Source organism: Staurois parvus, unplaced genomic scaffold (assembly GCF_062004578.1).
Source record: "Staurois parvus isolate SC_StPar_1 unplaced genomic scaffold, SC_StPar_1.0 ptg000570l, whole genome shotgun sequence".
Taxonomy (NCBI): Eukaryota; Metazoa; Chordata; class Amphibia; order Anura; family Ranidae; genus Staurois; species Staurois parvus.
In genome coordinates this window covers 2,052,674-2,070,036 of record NW_028318366.1, presented here as the reverse complement: position 1 = coordinate 2,070,036, position 17,363 = coordinate 2,052,674, and the positions used below count along the sequence as shown (strand labels likewise).

The following is a 17,363-nucleotide window of genomic DNA, read 5'->3' as shown; positions in this document are numbered from 1 at the left end:
TAACAATTCTGTCTGTCCCTGAGTAACAATTCTGTGGCCCTAATAACGTTTCTGTGGCCCTAAGTAACAGTTCTGTGGCCCTCAGTAACAATTCTGTGTCTGTCCCTGAGTAACAATTCTGTGGCCCTAAGTAACGTTTCTGTGGCCCTAAGTAACAATTCTCTGGCACTCAGTAACAATTCTGTCTGTCCCTGAGTAACAATTCTGTGGCCCTAATAACGTTTCTGTGGCCCTAAGTAACAGTTCTGTGGCCCTCAGTAACAATTCTGTGTCTGTGCCTGAGTAACAATTCTGTGGCCCTAACTAGCGTTTCTTTGGCCCTAAGTAACGATTCTGTGGCCCTCATTAACAATTCTGTGTCCCTGAGTAATGCTTCTCTGTCCCTAAGTAACGATTCTGTGGCCCTCAGTAACAATTCTGTGGCCCTGAGTAATGGTTCTCTGTCCCTAAGTAACGTTTCTCTGTCCCCAAGTAACGTTTCTGTGGCCCTAACTCTGTCCCTAATACAGAGCGGTCTGCCTCTGTTGAATGACCGGAGGCAAATGAAGAATTCCAAAATGGCCGCTATTTATAGCTCGACCATTACACAGTGCTGGCTGGCTGGCTGCTGATTGGCTGATGCGATCACATGTCATTAAGGAATGCATTATGGGTCAGCGCGCCTTGTCTGCGCGCCTTCCCAGACATCCCCGCTCCGTCGCCGCACATGTCCGCCGCCATTTTAGGAAAAATTTTGATTCACGCGTCCGAAGTAGGCTATTTTTCGGATTCGGCGCGAATCGAAAATTTTCCAATATTCGACTCGAATTCCACTTCGCCTACTTCGATTCGCTCATCTCTAATCAGAACAGATGCTGCTTTCTTTGGATATGTACAAAGCAGATGAGACACCATCATGGTCCTATCTACCCCCCACCCTAACTCACTGGGGTCTAGGTGATGTCTTCCTGAAATGGGTCATGGCTCTATACAGCCCCCATCTGTGATGAGTCAATGCCATGGAGTCCAGTCTTCCTGCTTTCTGACTTGTTACGGAACATGTCAGGGATGTCACCCCCCCTCCCCCATTCATTCTAGCACCAGAACCGCTGGCTGCGCAGATCAGATCCAACCTGTGCATTAACCCTTTCTCTGCGGGGCCCTGAGATCCCCTTTTAACCCCTTGCCTACCGTGCACTGTCACCCCCTTCCTGCCCAGGACAGTTTTCAGCTTTCAGCGCTCTCACACTTTGAATGACACCAACGTTTAATCATTTTTGAGTCAGATAGAGCTTTCTTTTCTTTTCTTTTGGTGGTATTTAATCACCACCGGGGGGCTTTTATTTTTTGCTAAACAAACTCAAAAATGACACAATTTTGAAAAAAGTTTCTGTTATAAAATGTAAAAAAGTAATTTTTCTCCTTCACTGATGTGTGCTTATGAGGCTGCACTGATAGATGGTACTGATAGGTGACACTGATGGGTACTAACAGGCATCATTGATGGGCACTGAAAGGTAGCACTGATGGGCACTGCTAGCTGACACTGACTGGCAGTGATAGGTGGCACTGATAGGCAGCACCAACTGGCACTGATAGGCAGCACTGATGGGTACTGATAGATTGCACATATGAGGAGGCATTGATGGGCACTGAAAGGCAGCACTGATGGGCACTGAAAGGCAGCACTGATGGGCACTGATAGGCAGCAGTGATAGGCAGCACTGATCGGTACTGATAGACTGCACTGATGAGGAGGCACTGATGGACATTGACAGGCATCACTATTGGACACTGAAAGGCTTCTCTGATGGGCATTGATATTTGGCATTGATGTACACTGATTGGAGGCAAAGGTGGGCACTGAAAGGCAGCACTGATGGAGCTGCACTGATGATCATTGCCCTGATTAAAAGTGTAGAGGAGAGGACTGCCGATAGCAGCATTTCCTGTTTACATGTGATCAGGTGTGATTGGACACAGCTGATCACATGGTAGAGCCTACATCATTGGCTCTTTACCATGATCAGTGATCCACTGTGTCCCCGGGGGTGTGCATGCGCAGATAGAGTGGGAGGATGTCATATGTCCTCCCAGAACAAGAGAGCTCCCCCTCCATCCCTCATTTCCCTACACGGTGGGCAGGAAGCGGTTAAACTCAGGTGGTCAGACCATTTTTGAAATGTTTCCATTTTTTTATTTTTTACAAACAGCCTTGAAAATGGAGAAAATCAAATCTACACAAAACTGTCAAAGAGCAATTTTATCTAAAAATTATAATTTTTCACTTACAGTTTCCAAAATGTATAAAACCGTACATTTTATGAAAGCATAGGACGGGTAGAATGAAAAGAAGGTGACCCCCAAATCACACATTTTCTGAAAGCATAGGATTGGTAGAATGAAGAGAATTTGCCCCCCCCACAAACTACATTTTATGAAAGCATAGTACCGGCAGAATAAAAAGAAAGTGACCTCCCCCCCAAACTGTACATTTTCTGAAAGCATAGAAGCGGGAGAATAAAAACGTGACCCCCCTAAATCGTACATTTCTGAAAGCATAGAAGCGGGAGAATAAAAAGGTGACCCCCCCTAAATCGTACATTTTCTGAAAGCATAGAAGCGGGAGAATAAAAAGGTGACCCCCCCTAAATCGTACATTTTCTGAAAGCATAGAAGCGGGAGAATAAAAAGGTGACCCCCCCTAAATCGTAAATTTTCTGAAAGCATAGAAGCGGGAGAATAAAAAGGTGACCCCCCCTAAATCGTACATTTTCTGAAAGCATAGAAGCGGGAGAATAAAAACGTGACCCCCCCAAACTGTACATTTTCTGAAAGCATAGAAGCGGGAGAATAAAAAGGTGACGCCCCACTTTTTTATTATTTTAATTGTTTTTATAATTTTATTGTATTTATTTTTTTGTGGGGGAAGGGGGGTGGTTAGATATCAGAGGACTAAAGAAACCCTCAGAGTCCTCAATGCAACCTCAGCTGCACTGTAGATGAATAAATAGGAGTCTACTGTACAGAAGCTTCTATTCATTCATGAAACTAAAGCTCAAAAAACACTCTTTACTATGCTTCAGTGATGAATGAACACAGGAGTGATCGGTACTGATCACTCATTGTGTTCATTCAGGAAGGGGCTGGTAAACATAACATGCCAACCCTCTACTCTCCATCCTGAACACCACACTGATCTCCCACTCCAGCAGCAGCTACAGCCATGGGCGGGGGTAGAGGGGAAGCTGGCCAGCAGCACTGCAGGGAAGGTGCTTCAGAGGATCAGTAAGAGGTCTAAGGACAAGGTGGGAGTCTGAGCGGCAGGGGGAAATATTTAGACGTTTTGATTCCCCGTAGCTCCCCTGCAGCAGCTGAAACTGGTGGGAGGGGAGAGGAGAAGAGGCCAGCAGCATGGAAGCTAAAGGTAGATCTGTGCTGTGGGCGAGCAATGGGTGCTGCGTGGGGGGATCAGTGCTGTAGGGGGGATGTTAGAGGTGCAGGGAGCCATCCTAGAGGACAGGCAGAGGGTCTGTGGAGTGGAGGGAAGCTCAGGAGACCATGAGGTTATAGCAGAAGGGGAAAGCCATGGACATACGTCGTACTGACCTGGCCAGCTGGAAGCAGTTCTATAGGTCAGTACAACACCCATCCATGGCAGCACAAGGGTTAATGATCACCTCGGGGGGGGGGGGGGGTTTAGGGCACCAACATTTTCCATCATTTCATCAGCACACACCATTCCAAGGATGGACATGTTGGGTGTCTATTTACTCGGCACAACCTCGTATTTTACCCCACAAAAAATGAGTAAAATCTTACATTTGTGTTCTCTAATATAACATTTAGTGTATTTATTTACTGAAATTTAATCTTGATAAATCATTGAGCTTAATCATGTGACATACAAAACTGGAACTACCACCATTTTATTCTCCAGGGCCTCTGATGTCACAGAATAGATGTTTGGGGGTTTATCTCATCTTCAGGACCAAAATCTGCATTTTCCCATGTGTGCAAAATCATGCAGAAACAGCTCTGGCAGTGAGAGGGTTAATGTGGGCTAGATGGGATCCCTCTGCTGGGGTGACATTAGAGCTCCCCCTAGCTGCAGCCTGGTAATAACATTGCTGGGAGGTCTCTTCATTTCTCTGCTCCATACTTCCCGTCTTTATAGAAACGTCTCCTGACATTTGGGGGTCTATTCATAGAATGTTTGTATAGCAATTCCCTCAGTGAGAGTTCATGTCCATTCCTCCTGTGTGAATGGGGGAACCAATGTTATTAGGATCACATCTGAGCTGCTGGAATGTCTTCCATTGATGGAAAATACATTGAAAACTTCTTCTCCTGCTATCAATGGCCAACCCGGTCCCACACTTCATCCATGTCTTTGGGGGCCTCTCATCTCCTTATCAACTGTTTCTTCCATGATGAAGATCAGCCATGGAGTATATCTGAGGTGTATATCAGGGTGTGCTTCTTCCCCATATGAGAGCTGGGATGTCCAGCAACATTCATCTAGAAGACATTTCCCGCACTCAGGGCACTAATACACCTCCAGGGTTGTGTGGGACCCCTGATGTACCGGAAGACAGGACTTCAGAGAGGAACATTTCTCTCACTCAGGACAGGAATATGGCTTCTCCCCTGTGTGAGATCTCTGATGTTTGTGCAGACTGGACTTCACTGAAAAACATTTCCCACACTCAGGACAGGAAAGAGGCTTCTCCCCCGTGTGAGATCTCTTATGTTTACAAAGACTGGACCTGTCTGAAAAACATTTCTCGCACTCAGGACAGGCATACGGTTTCTCCCCCGTATGAGTTCTCTGATGTATGTAAAGATTAGACTTCTGTGTAAAACATTTCCCGCACACAGTACAGGAATACGGCTTTTCACCAGTGTGAGATCTCTGATGTCTGGAAAGATCGGACTTCTGTGAAAAACGTTTCCAGCACGGAGAACAGGAATATGGCTTTTCCCCTGTGTGAGTTCTCTGATGTTTGTAAAGACTGTATTTTTGTGAAAAACATTTCCCGCATTCAGGGCAGGAATACGGCTTTTCCCCCATGTGAGAGCTCTGATGTATGTAAAGTTGGGACTTCCTTGAAAAACATTTCCCGCACTCAAGGCAGGAATAAGGCTTCTCCCCCGTGTGCAATCTCTGATGTGTGTAAAGATTAAATTTATGTGAAAAACTTTTCCCACACTCAGAACAGGAGTGTGGCTTTTCACCTGTATGAGATCTCTGATGTGTGTAAAGATTAGCCTTCCTTGAAAAAGATTTCCCGCACTCAGGACAGGAATATGGCTTTTCAACCGCATGAGACTTCTGATGTCCAACAAGTTTTGATTTTTCTATAAAACATTTCCCACACTTAGAACAGGAATATGGCTTCTCCCCTGTGTGAGATCTCTGGTGTTTGTACAGACTAGATTTTTGTGAAAAACTTTTCCCGCATTCAGGGCAGCAATATGGCTTTTCCCCCATGTGAGAGCTCTGATGTATGTAAAGATGGGACTTCTTTGAAAAACATTTCCCACACTCAGGACAGGAATATGGCTTCTCCCCCGTGTGTAATCTCTGATGTGCGTACAGATTGGATTTATGTGAAAAACTTTTCCCGCACTCAGGACAGAAAAACGGCTTTTCACCTGTGTGAGATCTCTGATGTGTGTAAAGATTAGCCTTCCTTGAAAAAGATTTCCCGCACTCAGGACAGGAATATGGCTTTTCAACCGCATGAGACTTCTGATGTCCAACAAGTTTTGATTTTTCTATAAAACATTTCCCACACTGAGAACAGGCATACAGCTTCTTCCCCATGTGCAATCTCTTATGATGATAAAGGTTAGACTTATCTGAAAAACATTTCCCACATTCAGAACATAAATATGGCTTCTCCCCTGTGTGAGATCTCAGATGTTTGTACAGACTGGACCTAGCTGAAAAACATTTCCCGCACTCAGGACAGGAATGTGGCTTCTCCCCCGTGTGAGATTTTATATGCAAATTAAGATGGGATTTATAATGGAAACCCTTCCCGCACTCAGTACAGGAGAAGCTCTTCCCTGTTGGAAGGCCGGCCCGTTCCCGCACAGTCTGAGGTTCCTCAGGATACGAGGAATCCGATGGTCCATCTACACTGGGTGGTGCCGGATGGACATTGGAGGGAGCCGGGTTTTCTCCTGGACTATACTGTGTGATGTCCTCATCTTCTACTTTCCAGTCTGGAGACAAAGTGAGACAATCCTCGGAGGTTTTCCTCATCTCCCGGCCATGGACTAAAATACAAAGACAAAGAGGATTACTAGACAGGAGCTGATTGGTTCCCCCAAACCAGGACTCCGCCCACATCAGGCAGCTTGGTCTCTGAGGAGCTTACAATTCCACCCTCAAGGGAACTAGGAAATGGCTCCTCTGATCTCCTACCAGGTCATTTCTTTATTCATGGACCTTAGTCAGAGAGTGAGGAAACAACCAGAACTGTCTTTTATAGGAGGGACAGTGATGAGGGGATTATAGGACGAGGGTCCCCACCCCATCTATCACTCATCGCCATCTTCCCAACACAAGAAGTACTGCACTTCCTTATTTAGTCCATGATTTAGTCATGAAGAACAGCGGGGCTGAGCCCCACCAGAGGTCAGAGATTGAGGATGGGGGGAGAACAACCAAGATGAAGACTGGACTGATCCTGAAGACCACCATCATTGAGGTATTGACTCCTCCCTCATTATCACTTTCTGTTTAAGGGTCCAAAGTTGGAGGATGTTATCACATTATTATCACCATGTAAAAGTCTGTGCTCCAATCACATCATCCGATATAAAATGTCCAGCTGGTAGGAAATGGGATTGAAAGAAGTAAGGCCAATATAATGTACAACTTATTATACAGGATACAAAAGTTCGGACTGTACAATATCAGAATGATGTAATGTACAACATAGAGTATATAGTGTAGGGGTCAGGACTAATAATATTGTATTCAGTAATCAGTGGAAGATTAAATGTTTACTGTAGACAAGTTGCAGAGATCCCACACCGCTGCCTCCCATCTCCTGAGACTGCACTCAGTGACTTGGGTCTGAGACACTACAGACATATCCCTCCACCCGGCACAGGTAACAAATACTGGGAGAATTGCTATGTCACCACCATGAGGAATAAGATCAAAATCACACACCCCAGGTGCCTAGGTCTAGTAATGTCTATGCTAAAAATCAACATTTTGCTGCCAGCTGAACCCCAGAACCTCCATAAATCCAGTCTAGATACATAAATTGTGTCTGCAGCACAGAGAAGGAAGATTATCCGAGAGAAATCCAGGAATACAGGACGGGGAACACAGCTCAGGAAAGTGACCAGGGGATTACAGACTGATATCACCCAGTCCCCGCCCTACTCTGGACCAATCAGTGAGCAGTATGGGTGGAGGAATGGATTTAGTGTTCATGACCCACCTGTGCTGATCTCTGTAGGAGTGTCCTCCTCTATAAATGTCCCCGTTATTCCATCCTCCTCCATAGACTGCTGATCATCCCTCACATACGCCTCTTCTTCTTCTGCTTTCACCTCAAATTCTATATCGATTGGATCTCCACTCTAAATCAAGGAAATGAGAGAAAATATCATCTGTAAAATGTAAGGTCACATAAACATCCACACATCATCTTTACAAGTCCATGTTCTAGATGCTCCATCCCACCAACCTTGTAATGGTGAGGGATGGTGTGACCTTCCTGTGTGGAATCCCGGGAATACAGAGGACGGGGACATCTCTCTGGTGGGTTCCCATGACTGGATCCATCTGTAGGAAACACACACACTGACTGAATCCATTGTTTCTATGTGTTTATCAGATGATGGGGGATCTAGGTGGATCCTCCGTACTGCTCTCTCCTTTACAATAAAGTCTCCTCTTACCCGGTGATGTGAGGGGCGGCTGATTGTCCATCATGACGTCCTTGTAGAGATCCTTGTGTCCTTCTAAATACTCCCACTCCTCCATGGAGAAATAGACAGTGACACCCTGACACCTTATAGGAACCTGACACACACAATGATACAGTCACCATCCAGACACATCCCTTGTCTGTTACTGGAGAATGTCCCAGAATTCCCGGCACCACTCACCTCTCCTGTCAGCAGCTCCATCATCTTCTTGGTGACTTCTAGAATCTTCTGCATGTTGTGTTTCTCGGGTTTTAGGGAGTCACATGGAGGCAATGTGATGGTCATATGATCACCTGACTTCAGAAGAGGAAATCTCTGTATTGAGGAACCAATAGGAATATAATGTTAGACTCCCAGAATCCTCCTCACCTCTCCGGTCAGGTCTGTGTTTTATTAATAGAGATGACAGTGATGTCATGTGACCTCCCAGAATCCTCCTCACCTCTCCGGTCAGGTCTGTGTTTTATTAATAGAGATAAGAGTGATGTCATGTGACCTCCCAGAATCCTCCTCTCCGGTCAGGTCTGTGTTTTATTAATAGAGATAAGAGTGATGTCATGTGACCTCCCAGAATCCTCCTCACTTCTCCGGTCAGGTCTGTGTTTTATTAATAGCGATAAGAGTGATGTCATGTGACCTCCCAGAATCCTCCTCACCTCTCCGGTCAGGTCTGTTTTATTAATAGAGATAAGAGTGATGTCATGTGACCTCCCAGAATCCTCCTCACCTCTCCGGTCAGGTCTGTGTTTTTTTAATACAGATCAGAGTGATGTCATGTGACCTCCCAGAATCCTCCTCACCTCTCCGGTCAGCAGGTAGATGATCTCCAGGGTGAGGTTTAGTATCTTCTCAGTCATGTGACTCCGGTCCTCCTCCATCCTCATTGGTGCCATCATGTGATCTATACAGGTCTCCTTGTAGACGGATAACTTTGGGAAATGAAAGTAAGAATGATTTGGATGGTATTGGTCACACAATAATAGGATGTGGATGTGAGGGGGGAATAGGAGGGTTGCTGGACATTGAAGAACTACTCCCCCCATGGGAAGATGTTTAGTCGGGACTGTTTAGTATTTGTTACACTTTGGAGGTCCTGAGACCCTCTTGTCCTGCAAGATCAGAAATCCCATTTTCTCTGTTGGGTTTGTTTGGTCTCTGAACTGGTTTTGATGAGTTTTAGATCTGCTGACAAGGAATGATAAATACGATCCTTCCTATGACTTGTTTCCTCTGAGGCAGTGCTGTGAGGTCAATGTCGGGTCATCGTGGTGTCCAGGAAGGGGAACTTGCTGACTATTGGCTGGATTTACTGGCTAATCAGGATAATTGCCAGAACTCCGGCTGCAAGGCTCCAATCTCTGACAGCTTTCTAACTGACAGGAGTGATGTCACTGTCACTCTCTGCAGTATGAGAAGGGATTGGATAGAATAGAAGGATGGTGCTGGTGGAGTAGAGAGCTGTGAGGGAGGGGTCTGGTCTCCTTCCTCCAATGGTAGCCCAGTATGGGTAGGAGGAGGATGGCAGGGGGTAGGGTCTTGTTTTCATCATTGGCAAGTATACTGTAGTACACAGAACATTGTACAGAGTGGTGGTGGGTTCCTGGGGCTCTGAATTCCAGCACCGGGCACTGCCAGAGCCTGTGTCATGGGAGGTATTGGAGTGTCTCCTGAAGATGTTCAGCACTGAGCCCCTGACTACCTTTTAGTTGATAATGCACCAACAAACCTCCTCTAAGAATAAGTGCCCACCAAGGGGCAAAGACTTCCCTTCTTCATTCCACTTGGTATCTTGGAAAATGTTATTTGACCGGTCAGATGATAAGAAGGTGAAGGTTGCCTTCCTTTCCTGGCTGGAGTTCTGTAAGAAGGTCTGGAAAATAAGTGCAGGTGGGAGGACAACCAGAGACCAAGAGCCCCCCTCCCTACCTCAGAGTCCCCCTGAGCCCTACAACCTTCTCTTCCCTCAGAGACATACTACCTGCCAACCCTATCAACCCAGATTTCACCATCTACTCTACACCCTCAGGGGCCCCAAAGTCTCTCATCCTTAGTACCCCCTGAGAGTCCTCTCAGCTCCCCTTCATCCCTCAGACCCCTCAGTATTTTCCTCCTTCTGACACCAATGATCGAACATATTCTTCATGGCCGGCTGGGAAATGTTTTGTTCCGGGTAGAGAAGAAAAATCTGTTTGGCTGCACATCCAAAAAAATAAATCACCTTTATTTGGACATATTCAAACCAGACCCTCCACAATGTATAAAAGAGGGAACATAGCAATTCAGTGGTGATTACTCTTCATTCATTTGGAATGTTTCCTTCCTCCTGAGCAGCAATGTAAGGGGCTCTATGCTCCATACTCCTGACCCCGGCACTCCATCATTGTGTTGGCTGTATAGTGTAATGATTGCCCATTGGCTGCCTGTGTAGTGTCATCATTGCCCTTTGTAGGCCATGTATGGTCAGGATGGTCCTTGTCTTGTCTATTTATTGTCAGTGCTGTTTGTTTAGAGGACCATATTACTAGAATTTATCTCCACAATGAGGAGAATGTTCCGGCCCCGGAAGTGGGGGATGTTCTGCCCCTGAAGGGGTTCATCTGGGTTCCCACACTATATATGTGTGTATCATCATCTGCTGGAGATAAAAGATGTCACAGTGACTATGGAGGAAGAGGACGGACGTGACTATGGAGGAAGAGGACGGACGTGACTATGGAGGAAGAGGACGGACGTGACTATGGAGAAAGAGGACGGACGTGACTATGGTGGAAGAGGACGGACGTGACTATGGAGGAAGAGGACGGACGTGACTACGGAGGAAGAGGACGGACGTGACTATGGAGGAAGAGGATGGATGTGGCTATGGAGGAAGAGGACAGACATGATGGGGGGTACTGGGTGGAAATAGGAAATCTTATTACCTCCTCTGCTGCCACTTCCACCAATGTCTACTCTTCTTTGAGCCACATGAAATGTCCTGTCTTTGTTCAGATCACTTCCTGTCTGTACCTGACATCACTTCCTGTCTGTACCTGACATCACTTCTTGTCTGTATTCCATAGAGACTTCCTGTCTGGGTTTACATGAGATCACCACCTTGTGGAGTTCAGAGGAACTGCAGCCCTGAAAATGTCTCATAATAGCCATTCCTGTATAATATCTACCTTTGAGGGCTACCACAGAAGATCAACAATTTTTTTAAAAAGTAAGAAAAATAAATCTAGATCTTTTGCAACCAATTGTTTATGTAATAAAATATCTTTGTTAAAGAAAAGTCTTAAAGACACAGAACACAACTTAAAAACAAAAGGTAAACCCAATGAAACAGATACCTCCGAAATGTATCTTTTTGTTGAAGAAAATGCAAATATACATCCTAAAGTATAAGAATATCTATCAATCCACTGATAATGAAGATGTTAGACATAAATGACAAGGATGTAATGGTCACAGAGGAATGGTGGTGGAGATCTCTCAAAGTAAGAACACTTCCTTGAATGGTTCTATAAATAAAGAATGAATCCTGGAGGGAATAAAGCTGTAAAGCAATAAATAATATATAAACTGGGCCATCCACTTCATCCATAAAGACATTGTGATTGAAGATCTTCTAGATCACATAGAAGGAGGACTCATCCATGATTTCATACATTTGTTTGGAAGGATAGAACAATCCTCAGAAGGGAACATGTAGGATGACAGGAAAGGCTCCTGACTGGTGAGATCCTCCAAACATAATGATGACATCCATGAACTGGAGCGAGCTCGTTGGGGTGATAAAGCCAATCTGGAAACACTGTGTAGACGTTCTCCAAGAACTCAGCACACTCCAGGTGTGGAGAAAGTCTCCAGGTGGGTTTAGCCTGTCATTTATCATAGGTAGAAATGTCCACACATGGACTTCTACAGGGACCCCGAGACTACATATAGAACCTGTACAGTGTCCCCAGGTCTCCAGGTGGGTTTAGCCTGTAATTAACCACTTGCCTACCGGGCACTTATACCCCCTTATTTACCAGGCCAATTTTCAGCTTTCAGCACTGTCGCACTTTGATTGACAATTGTGCGGTCATGCAACATTGTACCCATATGAAATTTTGATCATTTTTTTCTCACAAATAGAGCTTTCTTTTGGTGGTATTTAATCGCCACTGGGCGCTTTACTTTTTGCGCTATAAATAAAAAAAGTGCAAAAAATTTGAAAAAAAAAAAAAAGTTTCTTTGTTTCTATTATAAAATTTTTCAAACAGGTATTTTTTCTCCTTCACTGATGTGCGTTGATGAGGCAGCACTGATGGGCACTGATAGGCGGCACTGATAGGCAGCACTAAAGGGCACTGATAGGCAGTACTAATGAGGTGGCATGGATAGGCGGCACTGATAGACAGCACTAATTAGGGGTCACGGATAGGCGGCACTAATATGCAGCACTGATAGGCGGCACTGATAGGTGACACTGATGATGGGTACTGATAGACGGCACTGACTGGCATCACTGCTGGGCACTGACTGGTGGCACTGACTGGCACAACCCCTGGGCACTGACTGGTGGCACTGACTGGCAGCACTGCTGGGCTGCACTGGTGGGTGGGCACAGGTGGGTGGCACTGGTGGGCACAGGTGGGTGGCACTGCTGGGCACAGGTAGGTGGCACTTCTGGGCACAGGTAGGTGGCACTGCAGAGTGGCACAGGTAGGTGGCACTGCTGGGCACAGGTGGGTGCACTGCTGGGCACAGGTGGGTGCACTGCTGGGCACAGGTGGGCGGAGCTAGTGGGCGCACTGCTTGGCACAGGTGGGCGGAACTTGCGGGTGGCACTGCTGGGCACCGATCATCAGGGCACTGATCATCAGTGCCCTGATGATCGGTGCCGATCCCCGCTCTGACAACTGCTGGTTCTCGGCAGTACTTTCCTCACGATCTGACAGCGTGAGGAAAGTGAAGCCGAGAACCGGCACTTGCATTTCCCTCTGATCAGCGTGTCATTGGACACTGCTGATCACATGGTAAAAGGCCGCTGTGATTGGCCTTTTACCACATCACGTGATCAGCTGTGTCCTACAGACACAGTGATCACGGAGATTGCCGGGTGCGCGCCCCCTGGGGCGCACAGGAGAGCGCGTTCTGGGAGGACGTCATATGATGTCCACTCAGAACTGGCCGGCCGCAGTGCAGCCGTCATTCGGCTATCTGCGGTCGGCAACTAGTTAATAATGCACAAATGTCCATATATATGGATTTACAGGGACCATCAATGCCAACTATGCATGGCTTGGACATCACCCATATTACTAGGAGTCCATAAAGCACATGACCACAACAAGATATAAAAGCCCACTCACTGTCATGGAACTTCAGACTGAAGGAACTTCAATCCAGTCACATTGTTCATTTTTTGCACATAAGCACCAAGTTGATATTGGTGGATCACTCGCAATAAATGGGAGCATGGGGGAGGGGAGGGGGGAGGAATAGAAGAAGGAGAAAGAGGAAAGACCTTAGTCAAGGAGTAGGTATAAGAAGTAAGGGGGAGGGGGTTCTCCACAATTGGGGGTATTCACTCGAAGTGTAACCACACAGCACAGAGTGGGCAGGGAGGCCCCAGGCACAAGAGTTCAGGGATAGAACAAGATATGCACAGGGTGGATAAACAATATAGGAAAGCGATTTTAAAATCATTGACCTTTCCAAAGTGCTTGGAAGCAGTTAAAGATTTGTATTTATTTGCCGGTACATTGGCCCTGAAAGCATTACATTCTAGAAACAATAGACAAGATGATCATTGTGATGGACTGGTTAAAGCTTGGTCCCAGCTCTCCAGAAAGGAGCATAGAGATTTGAGATTATGTTGCCCTATGGGAGGAAAGTCATGGAAAGGATAGTGAATAGTGATGGACTGAACACCCCCCTGTTTGGTTCGCAATCGAACATCCAAACCTACAGAATGTTCAACCACAAACTTTTAACATGAACAATATACTGAGCGGCATCTTCCAGCATCTGAGTATGTGGTGAGATCCCACTCAGTTATTACATTCCGGCATGAGTTATATATTAGACAGTTGATCCCCATTTGTCAGTACTAGGTCTAGAATATGATCGCCTTGGGTTGGACTTTTTACTGTTTTAGAGAGCCCCATTCAGTGCTTCCATTCCATCCCTGCTCCTGCTTGTAATAGCAGTTTGAGATTTCCAGTTAATGTCAGGCGTGGTGACGTCACCCAAAATGAAAACCTCCCCCTTCATTGCCATTTGAGTTATCTCATCAATCAAGAAGTCATCCTAATCTTCAGTCTGTCCTGGGGGTCTGTATATGACACCAATTCTAAGGGAAGATCCCTCTCTGGTTGGAAGGCAGACCCAGAGGGTTTCCAGTATTTCATTTGTTGTTTGAATTAATGTTCTCCTTATGCTATTTCTGACATATATGACAACTCCACCTCTCCTCCCCCCTTCTCTGTCTTTCCTGTATAGTGTATACCCTGGTATAGTTCCCAGTCATCTGAATCCTTGAACCACGTCTCTGTAATTACAAGAAGGTCCAAGTGATCCCTAGACATAAGAGCTGTCAGCTCACAAAGCTTGTTGCCTAAACTCGGAGCATTAGTGCAATGACATGACAAGCACTGCCATCTACTGCTTTATGTTTACCACCCGAAACTGTAACTGAAGTGACCCCATCAGCCCCGTCCTGAGCAACACCAACCTCACATTTGTTTCAGCCTGCTGGGGACAGAAATGATCCTCAACAATGACATCTCTGCCCCCATTTCTCAGTTTAAATGCATGTCCAAAAACCTCCTAAATTCCATAGTAAGGAGCTGAGCGCCCTTGTGTGAGGGATGCAGACCATCTCTATTGTACAGCTCAATGTCAGACCACCTGATGGCATCATGACTAACAGAACCAAAACCTTCAGCTTTGCACCAATCCTTTCACCAAACATTGGACTCTGCTATACCAAGTACTTCCTCTTGTTGTCCATTATGGACAGGTAAGACCTCTGAAAATATAACTGTACACCCTAACTGTTGAAGATCCTGTCCCAAATACTGAAATTCCTGTACAGAACACACATCATTCTGGGACAAATCATTTGTGCCAAGGTACATGACAACACCAACGCTGCACTCTTCACTAGCTTTTTTGACAATTTTTAAAATACTCCTTTTATCTCTTCTAACAGTAGCACCAGGTAGACATCTAACTTCCTTTGACACTTCAGCATGATTTCCTAAAGAAACACCTCTTACAACTGAATCACTAACAAGATGATGACTTCTCCTTTTAGGAGCCTTTTCCACAACACTTGCCTGGAATGGAACCTCAGACAAAACAGCTTCTTTTGGCAAAGCACTTTTGTTCTCAGGGTCCTACTTCCTATCTCACAATCCGCTAAGTTTGCAACCTTTGGATCTGCTTCTAGCTCAGAGAACACTATAGGAGTGATGCAGTGTCACAACAAAAGCTTCATATTTATGGTCCACAGGCCTCACTCTTCCTGACCCAACAGTTGTCCACACCGCCCTTCTCCTGAGCAGTCTTGGAGGAAGAGGCGGCTTTTTGCAGGGCAGTTCAACAGAACAAATTGGCTAAGATGGCCTCCTGATCTCAGACTGCAGGGCACCAACCAATGAATTTAGACAAGCAATGTCATCATGTAGGATAGAAATCTGCATACAAATGGGACAACATCCCAGCTTCCAAAAAGCACCACGAAAAACAAATGCCAAACAAGTACTGCACTGAACTAAACCAGACATTTTAAAGAAGATTTTTCTCAAACTGAAACACAAATACTAACCAAAGATAGCCGGCTGTTTCCAAACTCCTACAGTTTTCATCTGCTGATCACACTCGGCACTTCTGTCCTGCTGCACTCCTGCACTTCCGACAAGCAAAGCCTACGGAGTCAACTCTACAGAGTGTTGTCCCTCTGAAATACAACAATAATTAGGCACCAGTTAGGACAACAGGTCACCTCTCTTACACACGCTAATTGACAACACCCAGCACTCGACACACGCTAATTGACAACACCAGGTAGTCTGCACACGCTAATTGACAACACCCGGTACTCTGCACACACTAATTGATAACACCCGGTACTAAACACACGCTAATTGACAACACCCGGTACTGAACACACGCTAATTGACAACACCCGGTACTGAACACACGCTAATTGATAACACCCCGTACTGGACACACACTAATTGACAACACCCGGTACTCGACACACGCTAATTGACAACACCCGGTACTGAACACACGCTAATTGACAACACCCGGTACTGAACACACGCTAATTGATAACACCCGGTACTGGACACACACTAATTGACAACACCCGGTACTCGACACACGCTAATTGACAACACCCGGTACTCGACACACGCTAATTGACAACACCCGGTACTCGACACACGCTAATTGACAACACCCGGTACTCGACACACGCTAATTGACAACACCCGGTACTCGACACACGCTAATTGACAACACCCGGTACTCGACACACGCTAATTGACAACACACGGTACTCGACACACACTAACTGACAACACCCGGTACTCAACACACGCTAATTGACAACACCCGGTACTCGACACACACTAACTGACAACACCCGGTACTCGACACACACTAACTGACAACACCCGGTACTCGACACACACTAACTGACAACACCTGGTACTCGACACACACTGACAACACCCGATACTCGACACACACTAATTTACAACACCCGGTACTGAACACATGCTAATTGATAACACCCGGTACTCAACATGCTAATTGATAACACCCGGTACTCAACATGCTAATTGATAACACCCGGTACTCAACATGCTAATTGATAACACCCGGTACTCGACACACACTAACTGACAACACCCAGTACTCGACACACGCTAATTGAGAACACCCGGTACTCCACACAGGCTAACTGACAACACCCGACACTCGACACACTAATTGAGAACACCAGATACTTGATACACGCTAATTGATAACACCCAGCACTTGACACACGCTAATTGATAACATCCGGTGCTCGGATTGATAATCATTTTCACTGTTTGTTTTTTGTATGGCATATTATTTGGTCAGTTCCACTTTTTGGTATATTCTTTATGGACCATTTTGAATGTATTTTTTATCAGGTCTATTCAATTGGTTTGATTTTTTTAAATCTAATTTACTTTGTTCTCTATACTACTTACAGTCCCATTGGGGGTTGTTTTGGTGCTCCCTAGTTGCTCTTGGTTCCTGGTGATTTACATCTGACCACTCTTGCTTTCTTGGATGGTACATTCCTCCGGGACCTGGAATCATGTCTCTCATCTTGGATGTCATCTATTTTACATATTGCTCTGACATATGTTGTTGTAAGTATTATTTTGGGATATGAGATAAAA

The 17,363-nt window shown here is 45.6% G+C and overlaps 1 protein-coding gene across 1 annotated transcript; it reads right to left on the bottom strand.

Moving 5' to 3' along the window:
* Positions 1-4,520: 4,520 nt before the first annotated feature.
* LOC149450610 (uncharacterized) lies at positions 4,521-7,215 on the bottom strand. The gene is made up of 2 exons (XM_089691718.1): positions 7,170-7,215; positions 4,521-6,213 (listed from the first exon to the last, which is right to left on the bottom strand). The coding sequence occupies exons 1-2, from the start codon at positions 7,213-7,215 to the stop codon at positions 4,601-4,603; spliced, it is 1,659 nt and encodes a 552-aa protein (XP_089547844.1). The 3' UTR covers positions 4,521-4,600.
* Between the last annotated feature and the right edge of the window lie 10,148 nt (positions 7,216-17,363).